The sequence below is a fragment of the Odontesthes bonariensis genome, chromosome 6 (genome assembly GCF_027942865.1).
Source record: "Odontesthes bonariensis isolate fOdoBon6 chromosome 6, fOdoBon6.hap1, whole genome shotgun sequence".
In the NCBI taxonomy this organism is placed as follows: Eukaryota; Metazoa; Chordata; class Actinopteri; order Atheriniformes; family Atherinopsidae; genus Odontesthes; species Odontesthes bonariensis.
The window spans coordinates 19392260-19419114 of record NC_134511.1 but is presented as its reverse complement, the minus strand read 5'-3'; the positions used below and the strand labels follow the sequence as shown (position 1 = coordinate 19419114).

General features: G+C 39.4%; 1 protein-coding gene across 3 annotated transcripts in view; it reads left to right on the top strand.

Moving 5' to 3' along the window:
* grid2 (glutamate receptor, ionotropic, delta 2) overlaps nt 1–26855 on the top strand; it is a 559974-nt gene that overhangs the window by 458524 nt on the left and 74595 nt on the right. For all 3 annotated transcript variants that reach the window (XM_075467787.1, XM_075467788.1, XM_075467790.1), the window contains exons 12-13: nt 9682–9820; nt 18716–18911. In XM_075467787.1, coding sequence (XP_075323902.1) covers nt 9682–9820; nt 18716–18911 — 335 coding nt within the window. The remainder of the gene's footprint in view (nt 1–9681; nt 9821–18715; nt 18912–26855) is intronic.

Genomic DNA, 26855 nt, shown 5'->3' with positions numbered 1-26855 from the left:
TTGTTCCTTGAAGTCAGAAATCCAACATTGTAGACTTGACTGTTGGAAATTCCGACTTCCCTGCTCATCTGGATTATCAAATCAAATCAAATCAAATTTATTTGTATAGCACATTTCATGTACAAACAGTTCAAAGTGCTTTACATAAATGATTACACCATAAAAGACGGGTATTAAAGGGTGGAAGTTGTGACAAAAGCTGCATTTCTACCAAAATGATCTGGTACTTAGCGTAATGCTCGCCTAACCTAAAGGAAATACAGTACGTCCTAACTACTCTGATGGGGGAGATTAAGCTACAGTGCACATAAAAGCAGTAAAAAAACTAATGTCAGTTCTCACATAAATCCGGATATGTGGCACTTTCCTGCTTTTCTTACAGAGTTGCGTCAAGTTCTGGGGGCTTTTCTTTGTACTTTCATTCTTTGATTCACTATTTCCATTATTTTGTTTGTGATGTTTGCTCTCCTGATTTACTATTAAAAAGTTCAGCGGTATCATATTAGAACCATGGTTAATTTTAACTACATTTTGGCATTGGTTAAACCAGGTTGAACAAAATCGTTTGAAGGGTGATGCTATATTATGAGTTTAGAAGAAACTCAAACCTGAAGCTGTACAGCACAAACCCCACCCAATACCAACTATGTCTCTGAAAAGTAAGACTAATTGTTATAGGAGACCTTCCTTGATGTGTGAAAGCAGGCACTTGAAAATGAGATTTATATTTGTAAATTAAGCTAACCGGTTGTGCCATGGCTCCAAACATTTGGATGGTGAGAAACATGAGTACATCTACGGGCACCATATGGTGCACTAGCTTCCCACTGCAGTTCATTTACAGAAATAGAATTATTACGAGCAAAACTTCAGAGCTAACAAGAGAAACCAAAGGTGAGGGAGACCTTAAGCAGACTGCCAGTAACATTAATTTATAAACTTGGCTTTTCCAATTAAATTCAGTCCTCAGTAAAAAGGTGAAGAAAAACAGGCTGCATTCTCATTGCTTCTACATGTGAAGCACACAGTCACCCATGAGGACAATGTGCAGCAAAGAAATTAAAGTGCTCTCTGTTGTGTGTCTGGTTGTAACATATTCAGCGACCACACACGAGAATCGTCTTCAAACCATAGCATGTCAGGTGAAATGTTCGGAATATATTTAACGCCCTTGTGAAATGAAAGAAAAAAATTAAACAAAACGAAATGTGAATCATTCTTATTGCATGTGCGCACACAAGACCTTAAAAGTGCTGCTTACTTTGTCAGTTGCAATGTGGAGTCAAATGTTAACATAAATTTGGTGGCCATGTTGCTGATTGGAGTTTGTGCTTGTTATCTGGATAATTCCTCCTTTCATCCAATCCTACGCAGTAACCATAGTTGTTTGTCATAGTTCTATCTCATAAGGAAACGAGAGTGCATGCTGGCGCAGAAGATACCATTGGGCACATCTCTGAATCAGAAACTTCATGCCTCTCAGCCCAAATCCTTAACATCATTGGCCTGTCGAATCCTTTTAATGGTGGCGCTTGATGGCTTGAAAAAATTGCTAACCACATGGAAAATCCCTCTCAGCTTTGGCTGATAGCCAGTGGTATTATATGTGGCACATGTACTATGAAAAGATTGAAAAGCAGAGGGATGGAGAGCTTTTGGAGGAGGGATGCATGACCTTTGTCCTCATCCCCCTCCCTTTTTCTATCCTCTCACGTTTTCCCTCTTCACCCTGGCTGCAGCTCTGTAATATTTCTCTCCCAAGTTGTTTATAATCACTGGGACACCGGCAGTCAAGAGTGATTGAGGAGCTGGGGGAGAAATTGATGGTAAAAAAAAAAAGATTCCTGTAAGTCATCAGACGACATCGGATATAATCTGAGGCAGACGAGGTGCTTGCTCAGTGGTGAGATTTGAAGCTTTACAAGAAAGTCACGCATATATGAAACCCTCCTGGAGGTGCCCACTGCTCGACTGGCTTCAAAGCTACACTAATTTGGAACTGCCTTGACTGCAGAATGTCAACAAGGGTTTGAAAAAGAGGGAAGGAGCAGGGGAGGAAGGTAGTGAGAGATGTGAAGGAAGGAGGCAGGCAGAGAAACCGTGACAATGTTAGATGCAGAAGAGTTGGTTTATGGAATAATTTAGGGCACCAGACAGGCAGACATCCAAAACACTTCCAAACTTTTTAATTTGTTATCCATTTCTGACCTTCACTCAAACTAATGAATCACAGTCTGCAGACATGTGTTCATTTGGTCTTGCCCTTTGAATTTGTTTGTCATCTAAAGCCTCTGAATTTGTAGAATTCAGGAGGAAAACCGTAGTAAATAAAATATAACCACAGATTTTTACTCTTATTTTTGCTCTTATTATTCGTTATCATTTATGATTTACAATCCGTAATTCATGTGGCAATAGATACAGGTATTGTATATTTCTATATGTTTTTGATGGAACTTAAGTCCAGAAATGCAGTTATCACTAATGGTGTCATATATGCAGGGCCATACAAAATACATTGTCATAATAAAGCATATTCTGTTGCCTGAAGAGGCTGTAAACCATTGATTTTGCAATTTGCAATTGCATATATTGGGGCTTGTCTAGGTATATCTGTTTTGACACAGATTTAAATAATAACTGATTTACAATAATGTAAAACAGCTTTCTTGTGGAAAAAAAAAAAGATGGTCCTCATATTTTTGTTTTCTCTCTGTTTTTTCCAGTCAACCTAAGCTAAGTCACACAACACAGAGTCATTATGTGTGAGTTAATCATTTTTGTAGTCTGTGCCATTTTGGGACATTGCCTGGTTTTCATAATGATCAAGTTCTTTCTTTAATGAGACATTGTTGTTTTTAAGAGCCTCCTCTCTTTGAATTAGAGTTTCAGAGACTCTCGGGACATTTTTTTTTTTTTTTTTTTTTTTCAAGGGTTGAAGCTTTAAGAAATCATCTGCATAGACTTCTGAAGCATGAAAGGTTGCCTCTATTGATTCATAGGATGGATAATGAACAAGGTTTATTGTGTGAAATCAGTCACTACAACTCAGGGGACAGACCATAATACTTAAAGATAAATATTTCTCTTTTATAATAAGCACCCTGACAAGTGCATGCAGTGTTACAAAACCAATACTGATTTGTGTTTTGCTAGCCTTGAAACACTCTTTGTGTGTCACTATGGCATGTTCATCCTTTGTACAGTGTTACGAGTTCAAAGTTAGAAAAGTGTGGCAACTGAAGGAAAGTGAAGACCGGAAAAGCACTTTGCGATATCCACTAACTTGCAAGATTTTTATTGCACTCTTGAGTTTGTGAGCTTGCTGCTGCACCATCCAGTCAAAAAAATTGTTCAGCTGGACACTTCTCAATGTCATGAAAGAAATGGTCTAAAGAATGATTAAGAGATGACTTACGTCATTTTGTGGGATAATTGCAATAATTCCCATTGGGAGCTGATATCAGCTGAGTATTTTCCAGTTCTCCGTAACTTGTTTAAAAATCTTTAATAAAATGTCCTAGTTCTCTTTCACCCATATCTATAGTGAGATGCTGTAACTCTGATGAGACCTCAGAAAGGCTGGCAGCAGGAATGTAGATTTTGAAAAATGCATGCTGCATTTGATAGTGGTAGATTTCCTGGATGTGAAAAAAAAAGTGTAGAGTCTCCTCAGTGTCTGAACTTGTAGAGTTGTGAGGGGAAAGATCGTTCAAATATGCTACTACTCAAGCTGTTTTGTGGGATATGTTTAGACATCTTAAAGTTACTGCATGATGATATCTCAAGCACGGCTCACAGCAGTTCAGCACAATAAAGTGATTGGAAATGCTCACAGTGACAGTATTCAGCAGTAAAGAGGACATTGTCAATGGACCATGCACAATGATAAAACAAGTACTCAACATTTTGTCTCCAACTTCTTGGCCACCTTTGTGTAATTTACACTAAAAAGTGGAAGTTCTGCTTACAGAGAAATGCAACCTCTGTGTTTAGCAGGTGAACTTCTCCCTCCACTCCTGTGCTGCAGATTGTTACTATGCAGGTTTACCAGGATTGCTTGATTGTGCAGAATTCTTTCTGTGTCGTCGTCGTTCGAGCTCTTGGGAGAACTGGCTTGGCTATCTCCAGTGGCACTACTGATCCTTGCCTGTTTTATCAGCTCAGCTAGCTCCTAAGCTCATGGTGAAGTGACCTCTCAGCTAGTTCCCAGCCGAGCTTGTGGACAAGCAAACTTAAGTCAGCTTTCTTCTCGTCCTGCTCCAGGGCCCTATGGCAGACCAAGAGCCTTGGCTTACGACTGTCTTCTTTACCTAGCTTGTGCTAACTTCTCTTAGTAGTTAACATACTGCCTGTGTGACCTTCATTTTCAGGGGTTGTTGTCGGTGTTCTGGGGATTAAAAGCAAAAATCCTCAGTCATAACATTGATGGCTGATTTTTTTCTTATGATATGCCTTGTAATACATAAAAAATACTTTATATACATGTTAATATGGTAAAAACAAATATTTTTTAACCGACTTTGGTGCTTTGTCTTCCAACTAATTTTAAGACATTGACTCGTGTACAAGCTGAATATAGTAGTATAGTAAGAATTTGAGTTCTTTGCAATACAGTTAAATATACATTTTAGAACATTGTCTTCTACTTGCCCAGTAAGTATGAAACATCATTTTAGAAGAAGAGAAATACTCAGACATATCATCCTTTGAAATACGTGACTCACTATGACTCATTGGAATAGTTCAATAAACCCCAGAAAAACACTCTCTTATAACTGAAAAGAGTGTTTTATTTTTTGCAGCTTTTGAATGTTTTGGCCTCTTAATCATCCATCAGATTGACTGCATCATACACAAGATCAAGGGGTTTTCAGTTTAATCACCTTCAGCTGTGATTAGTTTCATTCAGGACTGAGGAATGTTGGTAATTTCTACCGTTCTCATATACATGAGCTATCAATGTTCTTGCTTTATGTTTGACCCAAGCCCATAATGAGCCAATGTGTGTATGTGGTTTAATGCTTTAGGTCTCTTGACTATGACTACGTGTCTCAATAACATGAACTATATAAATAAAGCTTTTATAAAAACAAATTTTCTCATATGGGTTCAGGTCAGGTTTTTTAATAGATATATATATTTTTATTTTCCATACTTTATGCTGCTTGAATACCAAGCAAATTTTTAACTATGTGTTATTAGTTGCAATCTTGACACATTCAGTTTCTTTCATCATTTGAACTGCCTCACTATGACTCCTGTAATTTTTGACGGCAAGTTAATTTGACTGAAGCAAGTTAATTCAGTGACAAGCGTGTCTGTGATGTTGGTTCAACTGGCAATGAGACGAAAGACAGGGAGACAGGAAATTAGAATAAAACCAGAGACATGCTTCTGAAAAGAGTGTGAGAGAATCCTTTAATACAATCAGAGAAGGTTGTTCAGAAGAGAGAGGAAAAATCCTAATTACAAACTGCTTAGCTACCAAGAGTAGGAGACAGCAGCTTCTATTACTGGGAACAGCCCTCATGTTTTATGTAACACTATCAGTTTTATAGTATTACTAAAATTAAGGATGAAGCCATGCTCACTTACGCAACATCCTCTCCTGGGGGGAATAAAATGTCAAAATTAAAGGGGGAAAAAAGAAATTGCAACAAAGACAAAAATACTAGCTAATTAGCTATCAGTCTGTTTAGGAAATCACAAAATTAGATCAAGAATGATGGAATTGGAAGAGAATGAGAAATGCATCAGAAATGGCAGAGCCGGGAGTTTCTAAATGAGGGAGCAAATCTTTTGCCCTGCAGTGTCAATCAGTCTGTCAGTCATACAGCCAAGGGAACAAGCTGCCAGCTATCTAGTTAACCAATCAATTACAGTATGTAGATGTCTGGCAGTTCACTTGGTCTTTCAATCACATCGGACAGGAGGTAACCTAGTAATTAGCGTCTTGTGACTGGTGATCTAAAAGTAGCTGAAAGTTAAAAAATGAAACATGTAATATATATTTGGCAGCATATCAGCAGACCTCAGAGCTCAACATCCTTCAACATCTTTGGTAGGATATGTGAGAAGAGTTGCAGATTTGACTGCCTATCGTAAAGAAGAAATAGAGAAACACTATTTACCCACAGCCACTGGAGAGCAAAGCAGAAGTAGGAGAACATGGAACACAGCGGCAAGAATGGCGAGCTATATTGAGGAGACTCAGCAGGGCGCTTTTGATGCTGCCAAGCTTTGTGTTAGCTAAGACTCCTCTAGAATCCGTAAACATACACAAATGCAGAGGCTCGTACTCGCTCTTAACTTTTTTTTTTTCATGATTTCCACTAAAAGTAGATTGGAATTGTATCTTGAAGAATGCCTCACTAAACCCTACAGAGAGGAGTAGCATAAAGGATTATTTTGCGAGTCGCGGCTATTCTTTAAAGGGAGCCCCTAAGACTAAGAAGACATCTTCTAAGAAAAACAAAACAAACAAAAAAAAACAACATCAACCACAGTTGTTTTTGAAACCTTTTCTTCCTCATTTCTTTGGAATCATTACTACTTGCGAGGCAGTCAGCTTCATCTCCACACTGACAGCATTTTTCTGCTGTAGATTGCAACATTGTGTTGGCTTCACATTATTTATTTAGAGGGATTGTTAATTATGGACATCTAGCATACTACTGAATTCTATAAAATCTTGAAAATTAGGGATCTAATCTGGTTCTGAATCGTCATTAAATGTTTATTATGTTCAAACTGGGCCATGTCACATCTTATAAAACTTTAGTGCAAATTTGCCAATATTCTTTTTTTTTTACTAATCCTGTGAACAGTCAGACTGAGCCAACAGTATAACCTCTTGGAGGAGGTAATGATTCACTGACTTGGGGATTGCTGACTGCTGTACTCTTTCTGAATGGTAGCATCTGAGTGTTCTGTCCTGCATTAAAGATGGATTTGATAGTACACAGCATGAAGAATGCCCTATGTGCAGTCATATACATTTTTTAGTATGAGGGCTATACACTGAAAGTACTCACTTTGCAGTGGCTTAAAAGGATGTGTGACATATATGTTGGGACATGATAATATATCACTTGTGTTTTGAAGCATAGCTGAAAACATGATGGTTTTCTGTTGTTTTTTTTTTTTCATTTGAAAGCCTGTTCCTGTTATCAAATTATCGTAGACCTCAAGTTGTACACCACTATAAAGTACGACCTCTAAAGTTTAATCACATTGTTTTATTATATCATACAGCAAAAAAAAGGATTAATGATAAATTAATTTCCTCACATTATCATTTCCTTATGAGCTAGAGACAGACACATCAGTTAGTTTTAGTAAAAAAGTCCAGAGAAGCTTTTGAGAATCTGGCACCTCTAAAGTCTGTGTTTGACTTCTCTGAGCTTTCTCAACCAGTCGGTTTGATTTAGCTCCAGAATAGACTAGTCCTAATAGAATAGTGTCAAAATAGACTTGAATAAACAATACACTTTATTAATAAAATAGCAATATTAATTCTATGTTCACTATTATCTATTATTTTCTGCATTTCCGAAGAATACTTAAAATCTTCAAACTATGAAAGTGTTTTTTTGTGATTTGATCCAACATTTTTCAAGGGATATTGTTTTATAATATAAAACTAATCAAAGAAACTTGCTGATCGTCTTCAAATTTTAACATGCAATTAATCAACTTGAAAATTGCTCTGAATCTACACAATAGTTTTTTCTCATGCAACTTACTCTGCCCTCCATGGATGTTGTGCTCTGCCAACATCCATGGAGGGCAGAGCACATTATGAGAGGAAAGCATTGATGTTTGCTTGTTGCATGTATCCAAAGAAGATATTCAACTCTTCTCCCCACTGGCAAAGCTGTATTTTTTTTATAATTATTTTTCATGACTGTTAGAACGTTTGATAGAAAAATGAGTTTCATGATTATCATATTTTATCGCTAGCATGTTCCGACAACCTGGTACAGAGCAATAGGTGACCAGCCAGTGTTTTTCCTCATTCTCTGTAGGGGAATTCAAAGGAACATAAAAGTTTGGCAAATTTCAGAAATTAACAAAAGAGCTCAAGGTGCCACATCATTCAGGCACCAATGATTTTGTGAACAGCATACAATATGGCACATTATAACTCCTTCGGGCTACTGGTAAAACCTTCTGTCAACAGCAAACATATTGCATGAGAAAGCTATAGAAAAATTCCATAGAGAGGCAAGAAGATAATACATTCAAATTAAATCCAATGCAATAAACCATGCAAAAGATAAAGATGGAAAAGGTGCGAATATGTTGGAGAAAGGAAAAGGGTAAGATAATGGGAACATGAAATTATGTGGGTGTCACATATGTTATTGACTCTGGGTAAGAGGAGGTGGAAGCGAGGAGTGTTGCTTGGTCTGAGTTGACGTTAACGGTGATTCCCTGCCTCAAGGATGAATGAGGTTCATTTTTTTTTTTCTTCTTCTCATTAAAGACAGTGAGGAAAACCTCACAGGCTGCAAGTCGATCATCACTGTGTGTGGTGGTGTTTACATATTTTGAAATCCATACCAAGATGTGAATAAAGGCGTATTTGTCCCAACAGAAAGGGTAGCCCGTAATCTATAAAGACAGAAAGGCTTAAAAATAAAATGCGTTCTGTTCCTTTTCTTGTTGGTACACAAATAAATTAATTATTTTTTTCCTGGGCCCAGAGTAGTAATAACAATCTTTTCTTCCATGCACATTAAGCTAAAGCCGTTACTAACGTTATTATTTCTATTTGATATAGTGCAATAGATCTTTTAAAAAGCCGTTTTTGGAGATAAAGAGATTTTATATTACTCGACAGAAAAGCCACTTTTGAATGTAAAATGTTTCAGACAACTAAGCATTTTGTTTAAATGTATTACACTTGTACAAGATTATTTATTCCCGGGAGCAGAGCGCATTTTTTAAAGCTGTGTGCAAACAGTTTTTTGTGCTGTTATTTTAGGTGTGTTTATATTTCCGAAGAGTTCCAATGACATGCTATATTGGCTAACTAAAGGATGTGTTCTTTCTTTTATTTTTTCATTTTATTCCTTGGACTTTATTCTACCATGTGAAGATCAAAAATTGTTAATCCACACACAATCTTTCCTGATACCAGGGGCGATTTTAGGATCTGGTCTTTAGGGGTGCCCAGCCCCCAGTGCTCACAGAGGCACATTATTTCTCACTAATTGAGGCGAACTAGTACATTTATTTTGCTTTGAGTAGTGTTTTCCCCTACAACATTAAATTTTGACCTCTTCATTTCAAAAGACTGTGGCTTGACAGATAACAAGATAACAAGATAACTAAACATTTATTTTGGGAGTAAAGAGTTAAAACAAAAACAAATGCTAGAAAATAAATAAAATGGTCACTAAAATAATGCATTCTTGAGCAAAAAAAATGTGTTTTTGCATAGTATAGTATTTTAAAAATGTGCTGAGCCAGGGGGTGCCGAGCTATCTCACGGTGGTGCCTTGGCACCACTAAAAATACCCTAGCCTCGCCCCTGCCGGATACTATCTGCTATCTCAACAGCTTAACCCTCTGAAGCAAATATGTGCTATTACTTGATAATGTTGTACATTTTTCTGCTATGGCCAACTTTTTCAGAACTGTGTATCTCTTTCTTTCTTCCTTTCTTTCTAGGTGGAGAAGTTCCCTACACCACCCTGGCAACAAGGATGATGATGGGTGTTTGGTGGATGTTTGCTCTGATTGTCATATCTTCATACACTGCCAATCTCGCTGCTTTCCTCACTATCTCACGCATAGAGAACTCCATCCAGTAAGTATCAAACACATTCATTTCTTTGATTTCTGAAAAAAGAAAATGTGTCGTCCTCTGTCTATTGAGGTATTAACAGTCGGATGAACAAGATCTAGTATTCTCCATAGTACAAAGATAATCTCTACATCTAGACACCATAGATAGATAAGACATCATAATGCAATTATGTGTGCATGCGTGTGCACGCACACACAGGCACCCACACCTGCCCTACTCCACACCTGTTCACATCAGAGATTGTGGGTAGTTGTGTGTACATGACCAATTGTTTTGAACACAAAGAGACACACTGCAGAGTCCCTCTGTGTGCTTGATTGTGTCTCAGAGTGGAAATCCATTCCACCAGACAGGTGTAATGCATGAGAGGCGACACACATGTGCCTGCATGTGCGCACACACACGAACATACAATCGCTTCTCAACTCCCCCTTTACTCTGTCTCAATCCCTTCGTCACCTCATCGTAAGATAGTAATTTCCTGTATGTCTCAAGATTGTGTGTTTGCATCTGTGAGTGCAAGCGTCTGTGTTGTGTGTTACACGGATGACGATACTGAAGATAATAAGCTGCAAGGAACAGGAAAAGAGGGATTTAGGCAAAACATAGGGGAAAGAGTGTTTTTTTATGCTCCTTTTAGGTATCAAGGCAGCTGGCAAAGCTTTGTACTCTCTTAGCTGTGCTTTAACACACACATTATTTCCCCAAGCTCTGTTCCCTCTGTTTATCTATTCTTGCGATAATATGTTTGCCTGCTTACTTCCTGGTGGCACTAGGAAATGCTCATCTCTCATTGGACTAATCAGCATGCTGAAGCATCCGTTATGCCCGGCAGTGCCACAGTTAATTGTGCTTGGCTTTGGAATAAACAACATTTATTTCTCCAAAACTCATCACTTGATGTCTCTCAATTTGTTTCTGTCACTTTCTCATTCATTCTGCTTTTCTGCCGCCTTTAAGTCTTAAGTGTCATCATGTATGGCGACGTGAGCTGCATCTCTGCAGGTAAAGTGAGAAAGGGAGAATAGTAAGGAGATGTTTTGTCGTGCAGTCCAGTGGATTATCCTTAATGTGTTTGCTCGCTTGCAGTTATCAGTGCCATAGTTACGTCCTTAATAGCATCAACTACATGAACATCAGCCTCTTCAAATGGGTTTGGACTAAGTGGTGAGACGGATCATTCCAGAAATATACCGAAAGTAATCTGAAAGCATAACAAAACCTAGTGGACTGTGTGAAGAGTGTGTAATCTATGATTAGATGTTGTGATTAGAATGCACTTTTTTTCTGTTGATAGTCTATTTTCATATTACATTTGTGGGACTTAGAGAGTGACTGAGGTGGTATAGAAAAAAGCAAGGAAGGAAATAAACTGGTGATAAAGGAAGGGAAGGCCGGGGAAGGATGGAGGTATTGCTCTTTTTAGTGTCTCCCAACAGGACAGGCAGGCTTTTTAAGTATTAATGCCCTTGTTTCCTCCTGAAAATGAAATAACAAGTAAGCGTCAAGAACCCTCTCTGGACTATTTCACGCTTGGATGTTTTCCCTCAATTTCACAGTGAATCCTTTAGGAAAACAGTCAAGGATGACAGCGGAGAGGAGCAAAGAGAAGGTGCAAAAGAGCAATGCACAATGAGAGAGACGAAGAGGAATAAGCATTTGAATACGGATATGAAGAGACAAAGCAGAAAAATGGAAGAACGAGATTAAGGTCTGAAGTTTAAGAAAAAGACAGACGGGAAGAGAAAAGCGTGAGGCTGTAAATATTTTGATCGTGATGACCAGACAGAGTGAAAAAGTGAAGGAACAGATGGCCCCTGTTAAGAGAATGAGTGGAAGAATTGGGAAAACCGGGAGGATTGTTGAAGGCTAAAAAGTCTTCCAGGAAATGTCAATTGTTGATCTAGATTTTCAATGAAGTCGAGTCGGGCATTTTTATGAATGTTTGTCTTAGCTTTAGCTTTGCAGGTGACCACTCTAAGGTCAAATGATGTGTTCACTCTGGTCAAATGGCAGCGGCTCATCCTCACCACTGTACAATTAAGTAGATGCCATTTCCTGTATTCTAGTGCATTTTAACACCATATTAGCACCAGATAATCCAAACTGGTTCTGTGAGATATAGTTCTGGCTCAATATAGACCAACAAAGGGCCCAACACAAAAGTCATTGCAACCGTATTGTGTCATAGTATTTCTTGGTCCTAAAAGCCTTCTGGAGTTTAATGTATTTTCTTCACCCAAGAGGGCTCTGTGATAAAATGTGATAAAAACATCCAATTGGCATCTCTACCGAATAATAGAACTTAGAAGGGCATTGGAGTGTTTTTTCCACCCAAGAGGGCAATTTAGTATATTTTGCCAACCAGGAGGGCACTTTAGCACGCATTTTTGCCTCCCAATAGGACATTTTAGCGAGTTTTAACTCCCAAAAGGGCACTTGAGCACACGTTTTGGCTCCCAAGAGGGAACTTTAGCATTCGTTTTGGCTCCCAAAGAGGGCACCTGAGGGTACTTTAGCACGCGTTTTGGCTCCCAAAGAGGGCACCTGAGGGAACTTCAGCATGCGTTTTGGCTCCAAAAGAGGGCACCTGAGGGAACTTTAGTATGCGTTTTGGCTCCCAAAGAGGGCACCTGAGGGTACTTCAGCATGCGTTTTGGCTCCAAAAGAGGGCACCTGAGGGAACTTTAGTATGCGTTTTGGCTCCCAAAGAGTGCACCTGAGGGAACTTTAGCATGCGTTTTGGCTCCCAAAGAGGGAACTTTAGTATGCGTTTTGGCTCCCAAAGAGGGCACCTGAGGGAACTTTAGTATGCGTTTTGGCTCCCAAAGAGTGCACCTGAGGGAACTTTAGCATGCGTTTTGGCTCCCAAAGAGGGCACCTGAGGGAACTTTAGCACGCGTTTTGGCTCCCAAGAGGACACTTGAGGACACTTGAGGGCACTTTGGCACGCGTTTTGGCTCCCGAGAGGACACTTGAGGACACTTGAGGGCAGTTTAGCACACGTTTTGGCTCCCAAGGGCCCCCTTTAGCATGTGTTTTGGCTCCAAAGAGGGCACTTTAACACGCTTTTTGGCTCCCGAGAGGGCAGTTTAGCACACGTTTTAGCTCCCAAGGGCCCACTTTAGCATGCGTTTTGGCTCCGAAGAGGGCACGTTAGCACGCTTTTTGGCTCCCGAGAGGGCACTTTAACACACGTTTTGGCTCCTGAGAGGGCACTTTAGCATGCGTTTTTCAACAATTGGGCCACAAGAGGGGGCAAGTTACCCCCTGCCCACCCTGTGCACGCCACTGCTGTGAAGTCATCATCCGTTGTGATAAAGATAATTGTCCTTAAAGGATAAGACCGGTTTTTTGACATTGGGCCCTTGATTTCACATTATAACATGATGTTCTACTCACCCCTGCTTGTTGTTGGTCATTTGGAGCTGTTCCGAAGATATTCCCGAGGCGTCTGGCTGCTCTCTTGAGATATTCGGCCATGAAACGGTTTCCTATGGGCAAGTTTATACAGGCACAAACTATGCTGTTTATAATTTATTAATTACTGTACACTAGCACTGATAACGTGGAGGTGCGTCGCTTACTTAAAAAAATCCGGGTTACTAATTTTGAATTTTAGCCGAATGAATAAATAGGCAGCAGGTCTGTGGGCTGTCTGTGGCAGTAGCACGACGATGACGTCAGTAACACCCACTTTACGACAAAAATTCAAAATTACAGTAACCCGGATTTTTTTAAGTAAGCGACGCACCTCCACGTTATCAGTGCTAGTGTAGAGTAATTAATAAATTATAAACAGCATAGTTTATGCCTGTATAAACTTGCCCATAGGAAACCGTTTCATGGCCGAATATCTCAAGAGAGCAGCCAGACGCCTCTCGAATATCTTCGGAACAGCTCCAAATGACCAACAACAAGCAGGGGTGAGTAGAACATCATGTTATAATGTGAAATCAAGGGCCCAATGTCAAAAAACCGGTCTTATCCTTTAAACCCGTTGCAAAGCTTAATATTTCCAGTGATTAAAAGAACTGTACAATTTCTTGTAAATCTGGAACAACGTGTGATAATATTGTCTAGCAATGATCATCAACAAAAGAAATAATCATTAAATTAATTGTAATTTCATTGTATGGGGTTTAGATGGTACCTCATTCTAAGAGTTTACCCAATGTTACCCAGTGTTGACATACAAAATTGAAAAAAATAGATTCTCTCAAAGGACAGGATGCAAACAGAGGAACAGGATATTTTCAGGCTATATTCTTCTTCCAAGGTTAATGCTCTTGTTCACAATGTTAAAGAAAGTGATGTGAATCAGCACCAAAGTTTAAATGGTTTCTTCCTCTACCCATGTTCTTCCTCTTCAATACGTTTGAAGAAATTCAGCCTGGTAGTCTTTGTGTGTAATCTTGCTGACAGACTGACAAACAAACTGAATAGTCTGTCTCAGATCTGCCTTGATGGAGGAATGTTAAGTTGCAGCTTGGAAACTACACTACAGTAGCTAACTTTAAGAGCATGTTCAGCTGTTTCAGTCCACATACACTGCAGATTCCTTTTTGTTCACAGTTATGTTGTTATTATAGTATATTACCAATAGTACAGTAGTTGGCTCGACTTACTTTACAGACTAAGGCTACGTGCCCACGACAACGATAACGACAGATAAACGCAGAACATTTCGACAGATGTGCCTATCTTGCACACGGCGACGGCGTTTTTAGGAGTTCAAAACGAAGAAAACGCAAACGCCCTCCAGAGTGGAGATCTTGAAAACGATCCAACCTCTCGTCGCCGTAGGAACAGTTCAAAACGCAGAAGTGCGTTTTTTGCACACGTTAAGTGGGTAGTTCTCCATGAACGACTCCCATATCTCACTATATTTATTTTGGACACTCTCCCAATCCATATTATCCACTGCCTTCCTGGCTTTGTAGTTCAGTGTCGTGTTCAGGAGCAACTGGACCTCATCATCTGTCCAAACAAAGTTTGAAGGCGTACTGTTGTTGCCGCCGCGCTTCGCCACTTTCTTCCAACTGACGCGGAGGAAGTAGCCACAAAACAGGCATTTCTCATATTTATTAATATATAACAATATAACTCATATAACAATACCAAAGGTATTGTTGCTACTGCCACCTACGTCCAGGGCGTGCATACTACATCGGCAAACTGCGAGTTTTATACGTTTTCCCTGTTCCCATGGATAGACAGATATCCACCCCCAAGCGCTCGTGAGAACGCAGATAAATTGTGGAGGAAAAAAACGGACATCTGCGTTTATGCTTCAGAGCGTTGTCGTGGGCACGTAGCCTAATTTCCCTATAAAATCAGCCTGATATTTTTCTATTTTGTAACAAATAAAAACAAATATGTGGCTGCCAATGGATTTTTCACAGGCAAACACTGATTAACATGTAATTAAAAGGGACTCTTGCTCGTTTCTTATTCACTTTCTTCGTCTCTCGTTTACTCAGTCATAGGAACACACCCACTCACAGACACACACACACACCCACGCACAGACACACACACCCACCCACACGCACACACACACACACACACACACACACACACACCCACGCACAGACACCCACACCCACCCACACACACACACACACACATCCACACTGACTATTTGTCACAAAATACATTCAGCTGCTGTTCACTTCATTTGCTTGCTCATTGAGCTGCTCGGGGGAATATAATTGCTTGCAAAATGAGCTAGCATACACAGAGGAAGCGTGTGCACACGCGCATATACACAGAAATTAAATTCACATAAAACACTCACAAAAAGACAATTAAATGTATAATTCCTGCATACACATAGTTCCATAGTACTCCACACACAAAGTAATAAATAATCATGAAACAATCAGTTACTGTTTTATTGAAATCCAGAAATGTATGTGTTTAGATAAAATTACTTATTGTTGACACCTTTCGGGCTCCCTTTTCTTTTTACCTTGTTTTTCATTGTGGACAATCTTTTAATTTTTATTTTTATTTCTAAGATGGCTTCCTCCCTTATCAATGTAAATCATTCCAGTTTATTGAATAGAATAATACTGAATCTATCCCACGCAGGTACAATTTTTTACAGCATAAAAAAATTGATAACATAAAACGGGTCACTGTGTAGAGTTTTTGATGTGGAGCTGAGGAAGCCTCTGACTGAACACACTCAGTTGTTTGATCACATTGTTGTCTCGAGACTGGGAAGTGTTGTCCATTATGATGGGCAACATATGCAGCATTCTTCTTTGTAGAATTTTTAAAGGGTAATTTTAAGGGGTTGTACTTTTTCAATCTCTTTCTCTCTTCACCATCACTGACCAAAAACATTAATCTGTTTTACTCTCCTTGTCAAATGTCAGTACATTGATAGAATTTTCGCTTAAGAAATATCCAAAAAAAGGGAAATTAAACCAGAGCCTATACGTGACATGCTGGACACTTATCTTAATCGTTTACAAACTCTTTGGATCTCTTTGTTTTATTATTAATCACATTCTGTCATGATCTGGGTTTTTTGGTTATGTTTTTGGACTTGGTTATTGGTGTTATTTTTATTCAGTGCTCTTTATGTTTTCTGTATTAGATCAGCCTTTGTTTCACCTTAGTTCTGTTTATCAGTATTCAGTTATGTTTTATTACTCCTTGTGTATTATTTGTGTTAGATTCATTTTCAGGTTAGTGTGCTCTCCCTCGCCCCCTGTGTTTTGCCATCTCTCTCTCTCTCTCAAGTCCATCTCCTGCCCTCTGCTCTCTTCACTCTCACCTGCAACCTGTTACCAATCAGCCACCAGTTCCTACTCCAGTAATCACCTCCCTAGTATATATGTCCTTCTAGTTCCACCACTCCTCACCGGATCCTTAGTCTTGTCTTGTCTTGCCTTGTCTTACCTTACCAATCTGAAATCCACGTCTGTATATTCCTCGTCTTTATGGTCTCACTATCCCTGGTCCCTGGTTTTCCTCGTCAGTCCTGTCCACAAGTATTTCAGTCTGTTTTGTTATTTTCTTAGTTTTATGTTCAGTTTAGTTTTTCAGTACTCCAGCTTTGTACTCGTCCGTGTCTGCACCTGGGTCCTCCCTTAACGCAACCATGACACATTCAAACTATCTGAGTAGTTAGTTAAGCCAACATAAACCCGATTCATGTTTTTTTTTTTTTTGAGTCCCCACATAACTCATAACTGATATCTAATCTTATTCAGGCGTTATACGTGTTTCTCTCATCCTCTGTCTGTTTCCCCTGCAGTGCACCATTAAAGAACAAGCCTAGAGTCCCTACCATTTGAAACCAATTCACAAAGGGGGAATCCTGGTCAAAATGTGCGCTAATAAGCCAGTATACTCTCAAGGGAAAGCAGTGGGGAAGGGAGATTATTAAGGCCAAAGATTAATTGACAGCAATAAAAGATTCATGTTCACGGCAGAGTTCGTTAAAATCTTCAAAGGACTTCTTTTTTTTTTAGAATGGGTCAGAGATAATTGAGGAGGGCTTAAGAGAACAGGGACAACAAGGGCTGTCCATCTCTATATGTTATCTCATACTGTACAATATGTATGTCTGTGTGTATGTATTTTTGTCCAAGGAAACAAACAACCTTGTTATAATGCAAGCAATATCTGTTCATATTTTTGCTCATTGTCAAATCTGCTTTGTGGGTATACTCTATTACAACTGAATTAATGACATATAATACTGTACACTGACTGTTCTTCATTAAGGGGAACATGTTGAGTGTTTTTGTTTGCATGCTTTGTTTCCCAGATGAGAGTATCTCAAATCCATGGGTGGCATGTAGGCACACATTTAACAAACAAACAAACAGTAATTAGATCATGTAATGGTTCTCCATTACATTTCTCAGCAGCCAAACTCTTTGAAAGGCAGCCCATGCACTGTTGCATTATAATTAACAATAGCTTGTATATTCCCCCAGGGTGGGTAATTTATGGGTGAAGAGTGGAGCGAAAGAGAACCAAAGAAGGAAGTTCAAGGCAGAGTGTAGTTTTTCTGAATTTTAGTTCTTTGTTATTTTCTCCTGGTAATAGGTAACGATAACAAAGTTGTTGACCAGGCCAACTTTTTAAGTACTGTGAAAAGCGTGCTACTGTCTAAAGTTTTCCTCTCTCATTTTATCTCACGCGTGTAGGGACCAATTCTCATTTTTTTCCTCATTTTGCCCAATGTCAGTTACATTATGACTCCCCCTGTTTTGCTGAAGAGCACGTAGAAGTCATTCATTCGTGGGGAGGTGATGGTGTTAGCCACCAAAAGCCACCCTCTTACCAAAAAGGGTTACCAAAGACTTAATTGTTTATGTACATAGAAGAATTTTGCTCATCCTGAAATTCTTTTTAGGCCTGTACTTTTCCACTGATGCATTTCTTCAGCTTGCACAGCCTGGTCACTGCAGTGCATTTGTTGCATTATATACAAACTCTCCTGGTGTACTAAAATATTGTTTTTTTGTTTATTTATTTAAGTCTAGTTCTTTCCATTTTCTGATTTAAAAAACGAAAACGAAAAGTTACAGTTAGGGTGGACTCGGGATAGTTATGTCTTTAATTTGCCATTCAATGTTACTATGGACTGTAATAACAAACAGTATGTTGCCTGTACTTGGGGAAAAAAACAAGCTGTCATTAGAAACTGTCATCTCCTCCCAATCTCTCAATTAGAGATTGCAGCATCTATCATGAATACCGCTGGCCATTAACTACAGCCACCAAAGAACAGCTAAAAGATTATGTGTGTGTCACACCACGCATATCTGCTCGATGTTAAGCTGAAACAAGCATATGGTGCTTTTAGTTAATAAATGCCTGAGATAATGAAATCTCTAACAATTTTGACCACTTCTGTCCTTATAGGTCTCTGCAGGACTTGTCCAAGCAGACAGAGTTGCCATATGGGACAGTCTTGGACTCTGCTGTATATGATCAGGTGCGCTCCAAGGCTATGAACCCCTTTGAGAGAGATCCCATGTATTCCCAGATGTGGCGGATGATTAATCGCACCGGAGGAGGAGATAATAACATGGAGGAGTCAAAGGAAGGCATTCGAAAGGTAGGCCTTACCCTTTTTAATTGCTCATCTGTTTCAAGTATAGGACCTATGACACATGTAGAATCACAGCGGTTATTAAAACAAATATTGTAGTTGAAGGACTCGTGTAATAGGTTTCGAATAAATGGGATGTGCAGAATGGGGACAGTGCCAGTGCAGTTATTCATGACTCTGTGCAAGGCATTCATATTCAAGGCATGATCTGCTGGCATTTGATCTTGTAATATATGTGAACGTATAGAATTTGATTGTATTGTTAAATCAACTTGAAGAGTTGTCTCTGAGATTGTCACATTCATTATTCATAATTTAATTCATTTCAGGTTTTACAGTTTTGAATCCTCTTGAGCTTTCGCAACAATTCTTCTGTACTTGATAGCGATCAGAGTGAGTTAGAATTCCAGTTATGGTGAAGCCTATATTATAGATTAAATAACAACAATAACAACCACAACAACAACAACATGTCAGCTCTGAGCTAACAGTGCAATAGAACGCATTCATTCATTTATTCGTCTTAAAGTATTGGTGAAATAAAGACAGATAATGCCTTATTTAGAGGCTGTATTGTCAGTGCCCCGTTCTCTCCCGTTATATGGATACACACGGATCTCGAGTAATCTAAATATCATCAGAAGAACGCCGACTTTCATCAAACTGTTATCGGTGAGTAACTGAACGTATTTTATACCAGAAATAAGGTCCAGGTTTAAAAAAAAAAAAACGAACTTCCCCTTTAAATGGGTGGCTTGGAAATATTGGCATGTTCTCACACTTGCACATGGGGTTTGTTTGAGTAATGTACGTTTTAACACCTGCAGTCATCAAAACCAAAATGTCAAATCATATGCCTTCACTTATCTGTGGGGTTATTCTTGTTGATGAGACAAATCCATGTAAGCGACATCCTTAATTCCCTTGGAGGTACTTAGTATCATAAATACCTGACTGCTGTATCTCATTTACGCTCAGCCAACTTTCTTACTGCACCGCATTTCAGCCTCATTGTATCCCTTCCACCTCATGAATATATTAAACTTGAACTTGACCCATCATTGCATATGCGGCGAGGAGTGATCAAAGTGCATATAAGTGCAGCATAACATAAAAAACATATAAGGATGCAACTATATAGCAATATTTCTGGTTAGCGCTGGTGTTTGTTGATCATTTATACCTAATTTGTAATGTCTCCAGAACCATGAATAATTTTTCATAATTTAAAGAATATTTATCTCGAGGGTTAGGGTATATATCTAAATCTAAACTGGGCTATAGGTTTGTAAAAGTAAACTATATTTATCATTGCTATAGAGAATGTGAAGCTACGTCACATGTTGTGCGCTGGGACATTAGCACCATCTTGTGAGGTATTCTTGCCTTATTACCTTCGTTTAAGACCATTGTTGCCTGGTTAGGTTTTATTTTGTTTGGCTAAAAACGTTCAACTCTATTGGACAAGAGATAAAGAAAGAAGAATGAAGAAAGAAGATGGACCTTACAGGAGTAAGTGAAACTCGCAGCTGAATTCAAGATCTGCTAAATGTTAGGCAGCTCTTGAATTCAGATCTTTTATTATGCCCAAATCTGGTCCTCGCTGGCATCACCAACTTTATTAGTTTTTTTGCAACTGCTCACCCTCAACATTTGATTGTGTAAGATCTGATAATGAGCTGCTAACATTAGATACACTTTGTCCTGATCACCAGCTCTGAGCTCAGCCCCATCTTGTAAGTTAACAGGATCAGTTCCTTTGTTTTGTCGAGTATGAAATCCTGACTATGACTGCAGTTTCCTTACTATAGTAAAGCACAGGAGAACACTTAAGCTATATCAGAATTGGTTTGTTTAGTGAGTGTGTGGCTGGAAACACTGCCAGACATCACACTGTTGTGGAAATCTGCAAGTAGAATGCACAAAATTGTCTCATGTATATTTTCACGAACAGTCCTTCGGGTTGGACGGTGTTTTAGTCAGCAACATTGACAGAAAACTCTACAAGTAAGCAACAAGAGGGGAAGGATGTAGGACAGACAATAGATAAAGGGTTGGACAGAGGAACTTGGTTTCATGGATACATTCAGTATGACAGAGGTGACACTTCTAGAGTGGCAGCAAGCACTGCACAGCAGCAGTGAAGTGGCAGACATTCCTCCTCTGAATATGTCTTCTCTGATTTTATATTCTCTTCTGTTTTCTTCATTCCCCATACTGCATGTTTCCTTTTTTTCCTTCCACTACACCACTGACAATTTACAGATATCTGCTTCTGTGCTTCTCTCTGACACAATTCTTACAGTATTTTTTTCCATTTGGCCCCCCACCTCATCCCCACCTTTTCCACTTCAGTCTTTTCTTACATTTTCTCTATCCGCTCCTCCCTTTGTCTCTCCGGGTGTCACTTATGCATCTGCATTGTGTTAAAGGCTACAGGGTGCACTCTAGTGGTTCACTAATGCTTTTCTCCCTCTGCTAACTGCAGTGACACAGGGTGATGTTTCCTCTCTGTGGCAGCAGCATTGGCAGTGGCACTGTTGCCATTATGAACATAAACCTTCAGTGATAATCTACAAAAACACAACATTGTTTCAGTTTTATTTTCTTTTACTTGTTAAATACTGAATAAAACCTCTTAATCATATACTCAGCTTTGATTTTTCTTAACTTCACCTTGGAACATTTTTCTCCTGGGCCTGCTTAATGTATACAGCTACTATTTTCTCAACATTATGCCTTTCAACCTGCTAAGATTTCTTGTTTTACTGAAAAATATAATTGGAAGGCAGTGAACAGTAACCGCAATTGGGTTTCAAAGCTTAAGGCTATTTGCAAGGCCGTGATGTTATTATCAGGCCCCGTGCGCCAGTCCCTTTCAGACGTCTTTATTTTTGTCTGTCTTGCTTCTTTTTTTTTTTTTTTTTTTAGTTGTGTTTGTCTTCCTCATCCAGTGCCTTTTTGATTTTTTGCTCAGGTGAAGTTAAGAAGTGTCATGCTTTGTCTCTTCTTCTTTCCGTCACGTCTGTCTTTCTTGCGGGCTTCTTTTTTCTCTCTTTCACAATAAAGCTCTGACTCCTTATTGTCACCATTCTCTCCTGCACTCGATGGATTTTCGCTCTTCAGTTTCGATCCCTTGCAGCAGAATACTGTTATTATTATTATTATGTCACACAGTCAGTGTTTGAGCTGTCTGTGGTGTCACTCGCACACAAATATGTGCATGTACAGTACCTGCAGAAACACACAAATGTGCACACAATGCAAGATATGCAAACATGAACGCATTACACATGTACAGTTTTAATGCTTTGATGCACAAACACGCGCAGACCTGGGCAAGTGCTGCTGGGCCAGTCATAGGGTTATTTATGTGTCTCCTCCATTTCAGTCAATGATTAAAGCGTTCGATAAAGTAAGAGGTGTTGCCCCTCAGACTTGAGATCTCATTAACTTTGTGTCACATATGATATCAAAGACTGGTTCATTGTTCATGTCACTGTTTGACTTGGTGACACCTTCGTTTAGGTCAGCACATAACTCATTTGAGGTCTTTCGAGCTTATTCTTGCATCATCTCAAGAAAGAAAAAGGCCTTTTTTTTTGTGTGTGTTTCGTGAAGAATTTCAGCTTGAGTGCAGAGTTTTGTAGTACTTACTGAAATTACAAATAAGCTTATTACCTTTCTTATCAATCACAACAGGACTGAAAAATAACAAAAAAAATGAAAATTGTTAATAACATGAGGGAAAGAGATAGAAATCGCCACAGCTTAATTATATGTACAACCGAATACTATGTATTTTTTTTCTTTTTCTTTAAAGTACAACATCCTTAGCTTTAATGGATGCATACAATTTTATGTTTTACTTATGTTTCCATACCATTACCTTTCATATGGTATGATGATTTTTCGTCACCTCGAATGCTATCAACTGATGCATATAAAGGGGTGTGAAATGCGAACATTTCTCCCTGAGTGGCTTTTAAGGTTTCATACTGTAGCACGCTCATACTTGTGTTGCATACTCATTGTTCTTGATGCACACAAACCACTATAACCTTCAAATTTGCATGCTTTTTCACATACATCCTGGTGCTTACGCACACACTAGCATACACACCCGACTCAGTTGATGTAAGTGTTCCTGCATGAATATATGACAGCTACTCTTCGTCAGGCTTTAAGAGTCTCTGATGAGTGCTGAATGATTTTGGTCTTGAGTGGATCGCCAGTTTGAGTGATTTTCTGTCTATGGCTTTCTGCTTCACAATGGGCAGGTTCCACCTTAGAAAATGCATCTTTTTTTATGCAAGTTTATGTCCCCTTTATAGTAGCTTCTGGGAAAAAAAAAAAAAGAAAAAATAAGCTTTTCTGAAACCTGTACATTAACAATGCGAGGTAAGACAGTAGGAAAGTATGGCACAGGGCATGTATCACAACAGAGACTGAATATAAAGCAATTATCTTTCACTGTTGAATGAAATGCTTTATGCATATAAATCCAGTCTTACCTCAAAATAACCTTTTTTTTTTATATAAGCATTTAAAAAATGTTTATTTCTGAAGGAATGTATTCCTTTTGAATATCCTTTCATATTCTTAAATGTAAAATATCTTCTATTTTTACTGTATGTGGCCACATCTGACAGTATTCCACTGATAATACTCTTCATATGCATTTGTCCTACGTATAATGTTATGCAGTCTCAGTGAGAATGTTAAACTGGAAAATTTCACTTCTTGCATTTGTAGCTTCAATGTGTAATTTCCCCTGTCACTTAGTGTCTTCTTATTACCATCTTGTCATTTAACATAATGACTCCAGACACTAAAAATTATCATAATTTCTTCACCTCTGCTATATATCTGCATGCTGGCAGTAAGGAGCTGTATAGTGTAAGCCAATAAGCCTTTACCAATTTACCATATTGACTTAAGTGATGATGTTAAAGATTATGCTGATTGCGATGGCAGATAGAGCGGTGGTAAATCAACCAAGTCCTGTTTAGATCCTTCATCCCAGGATGAGGCTATCACAGCACTCCAGAGGACGATTGAGACAAAGCAGAGGAGAGATGATGGGAAGAGGGGAAGATGATATGGCTGGTAAACGGGTGCTCTGGGAGTGGGAAGAGGGAAATTGGGAGTTTTAGGAAGGTGGAGAAGGAGAGGAATGGGAGGAGAGAGGAGCTAAAAGAAGAGTAGAAATTATGGGTTTGACTGTAGATAGGTGAAGATGGGCTAAAAAAGAGGGGTAAGGAGATGAAAAAGAATAAGTACACAGGGACCTTGATGGAGTCAAGGGAAATGGAAGAATTGTGAATTAATCGAAAAGACCCAGCAAGAAAGTGCAGACTGGAGATATGGTGATCTTAACTCTATATTTTACAGATACAGAAAATAGAAAATCTCCCTATTGCACTGGGGTGCACTTTCCCCAAGTATGCTTTGTTCTCATATTTTCAGTTAAACACTCGACACACTGTTTGCCAAGTTAGTCTCAGGCCCAATCCCAATTCACCCCTTGGCCCTACCCCTTACCCCTTCCCCTCCGTTTTGCGCGTTCACGTGAAGGGGTAGTGTTGTCCCAATAATCTTCCAAAGCCGTTCCCCTTAGCCCTATCCCTCCGTTGTAGCCCTTGAAACGGAGGGCTTCGGCCAGGCAGACTCCGTTTGAAGGGGTATGATATATTTCCCAGAGTACAACGCGACTAACGGGAGATCGCGAGTCTTTTTAAAAATTCACCACACAAATGTAAGTTCTTCTATTTTTTTGCCATAATATAACTGTTTTAGGCCCAATCCCAATTCTATTTTCTACCCCTTCGCCTACCCCTCGCCCCTACCCCTCGCCCCTTCAAACGTAGGGGTAGGCGAAGGGCTAAGAATGTCACCCCTTCGAATTGGGACAGCACTTCACACTCACGAACGTAATAAGTCCGCGCCGTCAGTTGTTACGTAACCAAAAGCGACAGCTTTAGCCAGAAGTAAACAAACATGACCGGTGCTGTGGTGTTCGCGCTGTCCTGGGCTATTCGGATATTTTTAGAAATATCTGCGTCGAATCGACGGAGTGCCATCAGGCGAAGGCGTCTTCGACATGTAGGAGCATTGCTGGATCTTGTTACGGTATGTAGAATGAGAAATTAATGCAAATAACGTGTGTGAGTGAGCAGCTGGTAGCTTCCAGAGCCGACGTGTGAATATGATAATGTGTGTGTGTGTGTTTGAAAGTGCTTCTAACTGTACATTTGTGATATCGTGTAATATAGACACAATTTGCTTGTCTCGTTAGATTTGCTGATTTATTGATTGGAGTAGTATCCTAACCTGGCTAACCTAGCTGAAAGCATAAGCTAACGTTTAGCCTTTGTTACTCGCCTCTTTCCGTTTGGGATAAACATGCAGCTCATGCGTTTTTGAAGCGGTTTTCTTTGTACCAGGTTCAGATTTGATGACATAAATACATGCACTGCATTGTGTGTGCTATCAATGTGTTGGTTTGGGAGGATAAAAGCCTGATCTTTCCATGTTTTTCTTTCCAGCAGACGGGTCGTCCTACAAATTATTGCCCATTGGACCACAACATGTACCCCAATTTTTTTGTTATCCCTTGTATAATAAATCTCTTCATACCAATATCCGTTCCAGTCGTTAATATGATGTTGATGTGATAATCATACTCACAAACCTTTTGTCCTTAATTTCTTTTATTAGGCTCAAATTACAGACTGGTAAGGCAGCTTGTTTTCAGAAATAACAGCTTAAAGTGTCTGCTGCAAATATGGACAATAAACAGTATGAATATAAACAGTATGAATATAAACGGGCAACAGTGCAATCATCAAGAACGAGATGACCGGAGCAGGAACAGTGAAGGTGCTTGGCGCATCGGAGGTGCTGCATGGGCTCAGTGATGTTCTGGGGGAACAAGACATGACATTATAGCATGTACTTTCATCCATTGTAAAAAATTAAAAAAAGGTGTTTCAGAATGCGGTAGTGGTGGCTGTGTGTACAATAGGTGCATGGTGCATTAACTCACCGTAAAGTTTGTCTATCATGCGCTCAAACCGAGCTAAAAAGCGCTCCGTTTTCTGCTCGTGGCGCTTCTGCTCCTTCAGGCTCTCCTGTATCAGGTAATCTATTATGGGATTGGACTTCCTACTTCTTTTTGGGGATGGGGATGACTTTAGAAACAGATCTTCGTTTTCGGCGCTAAACCTGATCAGACTCTTTGTGCTTGAGTCCCTGTGAATCAGTCACGTATATGAATACTTGTGATAATAGGTAGCGAAATGACGCTCATGTCACTCAAAACGAACTTCTCTATGGTTAACCAACAACATTGCTTGTAAATACTCATGTTACAATTAAAAAAAACAACTCTTTCGCAGCACCTTCACATGCATTGACCGATTACTCCATGTAAAACAGCGACTTTTCCCATGTGCGTTTATAACAGAAAACAACTACACATTGCCACCATGTTAAACTCACACAATACACCAGTTATCACAACCTAAAACGATTAAAACAGTTAAATTATGGCAAAAAGATAGAAGAACTTACATTTGTGTGGGGCTCTTGCTTCTGCCATTTTTAAAAAGACTCGCAATCTCCCGGTAGTCGCGTTGTACTCTGGGAAATATATCATACCCCTTCAAACGGAGTCTGCCTGGCCGAAGCCCTCCGTTTCAAGGGCTACAACGGAGGGGTAGGGCTAAGGGGAACGGCTTTGGAAGAGTATTGGGACAACACTACCCCTTCACGTGACAGCGCAAAACGGAGGGGAAGGGGTAAGGGGTAGGGCCAAGGGGTGAATTGGGATTGGGCCTTAACCGTTTTAGGTTGTGATAACTGGTGTATTGTGTGAGTTTAAAGTGGTGGCAATGTGTAGTTGTTTTCTGCTATAAACGCACATGGGAAAAGTCGCTATTTTACATG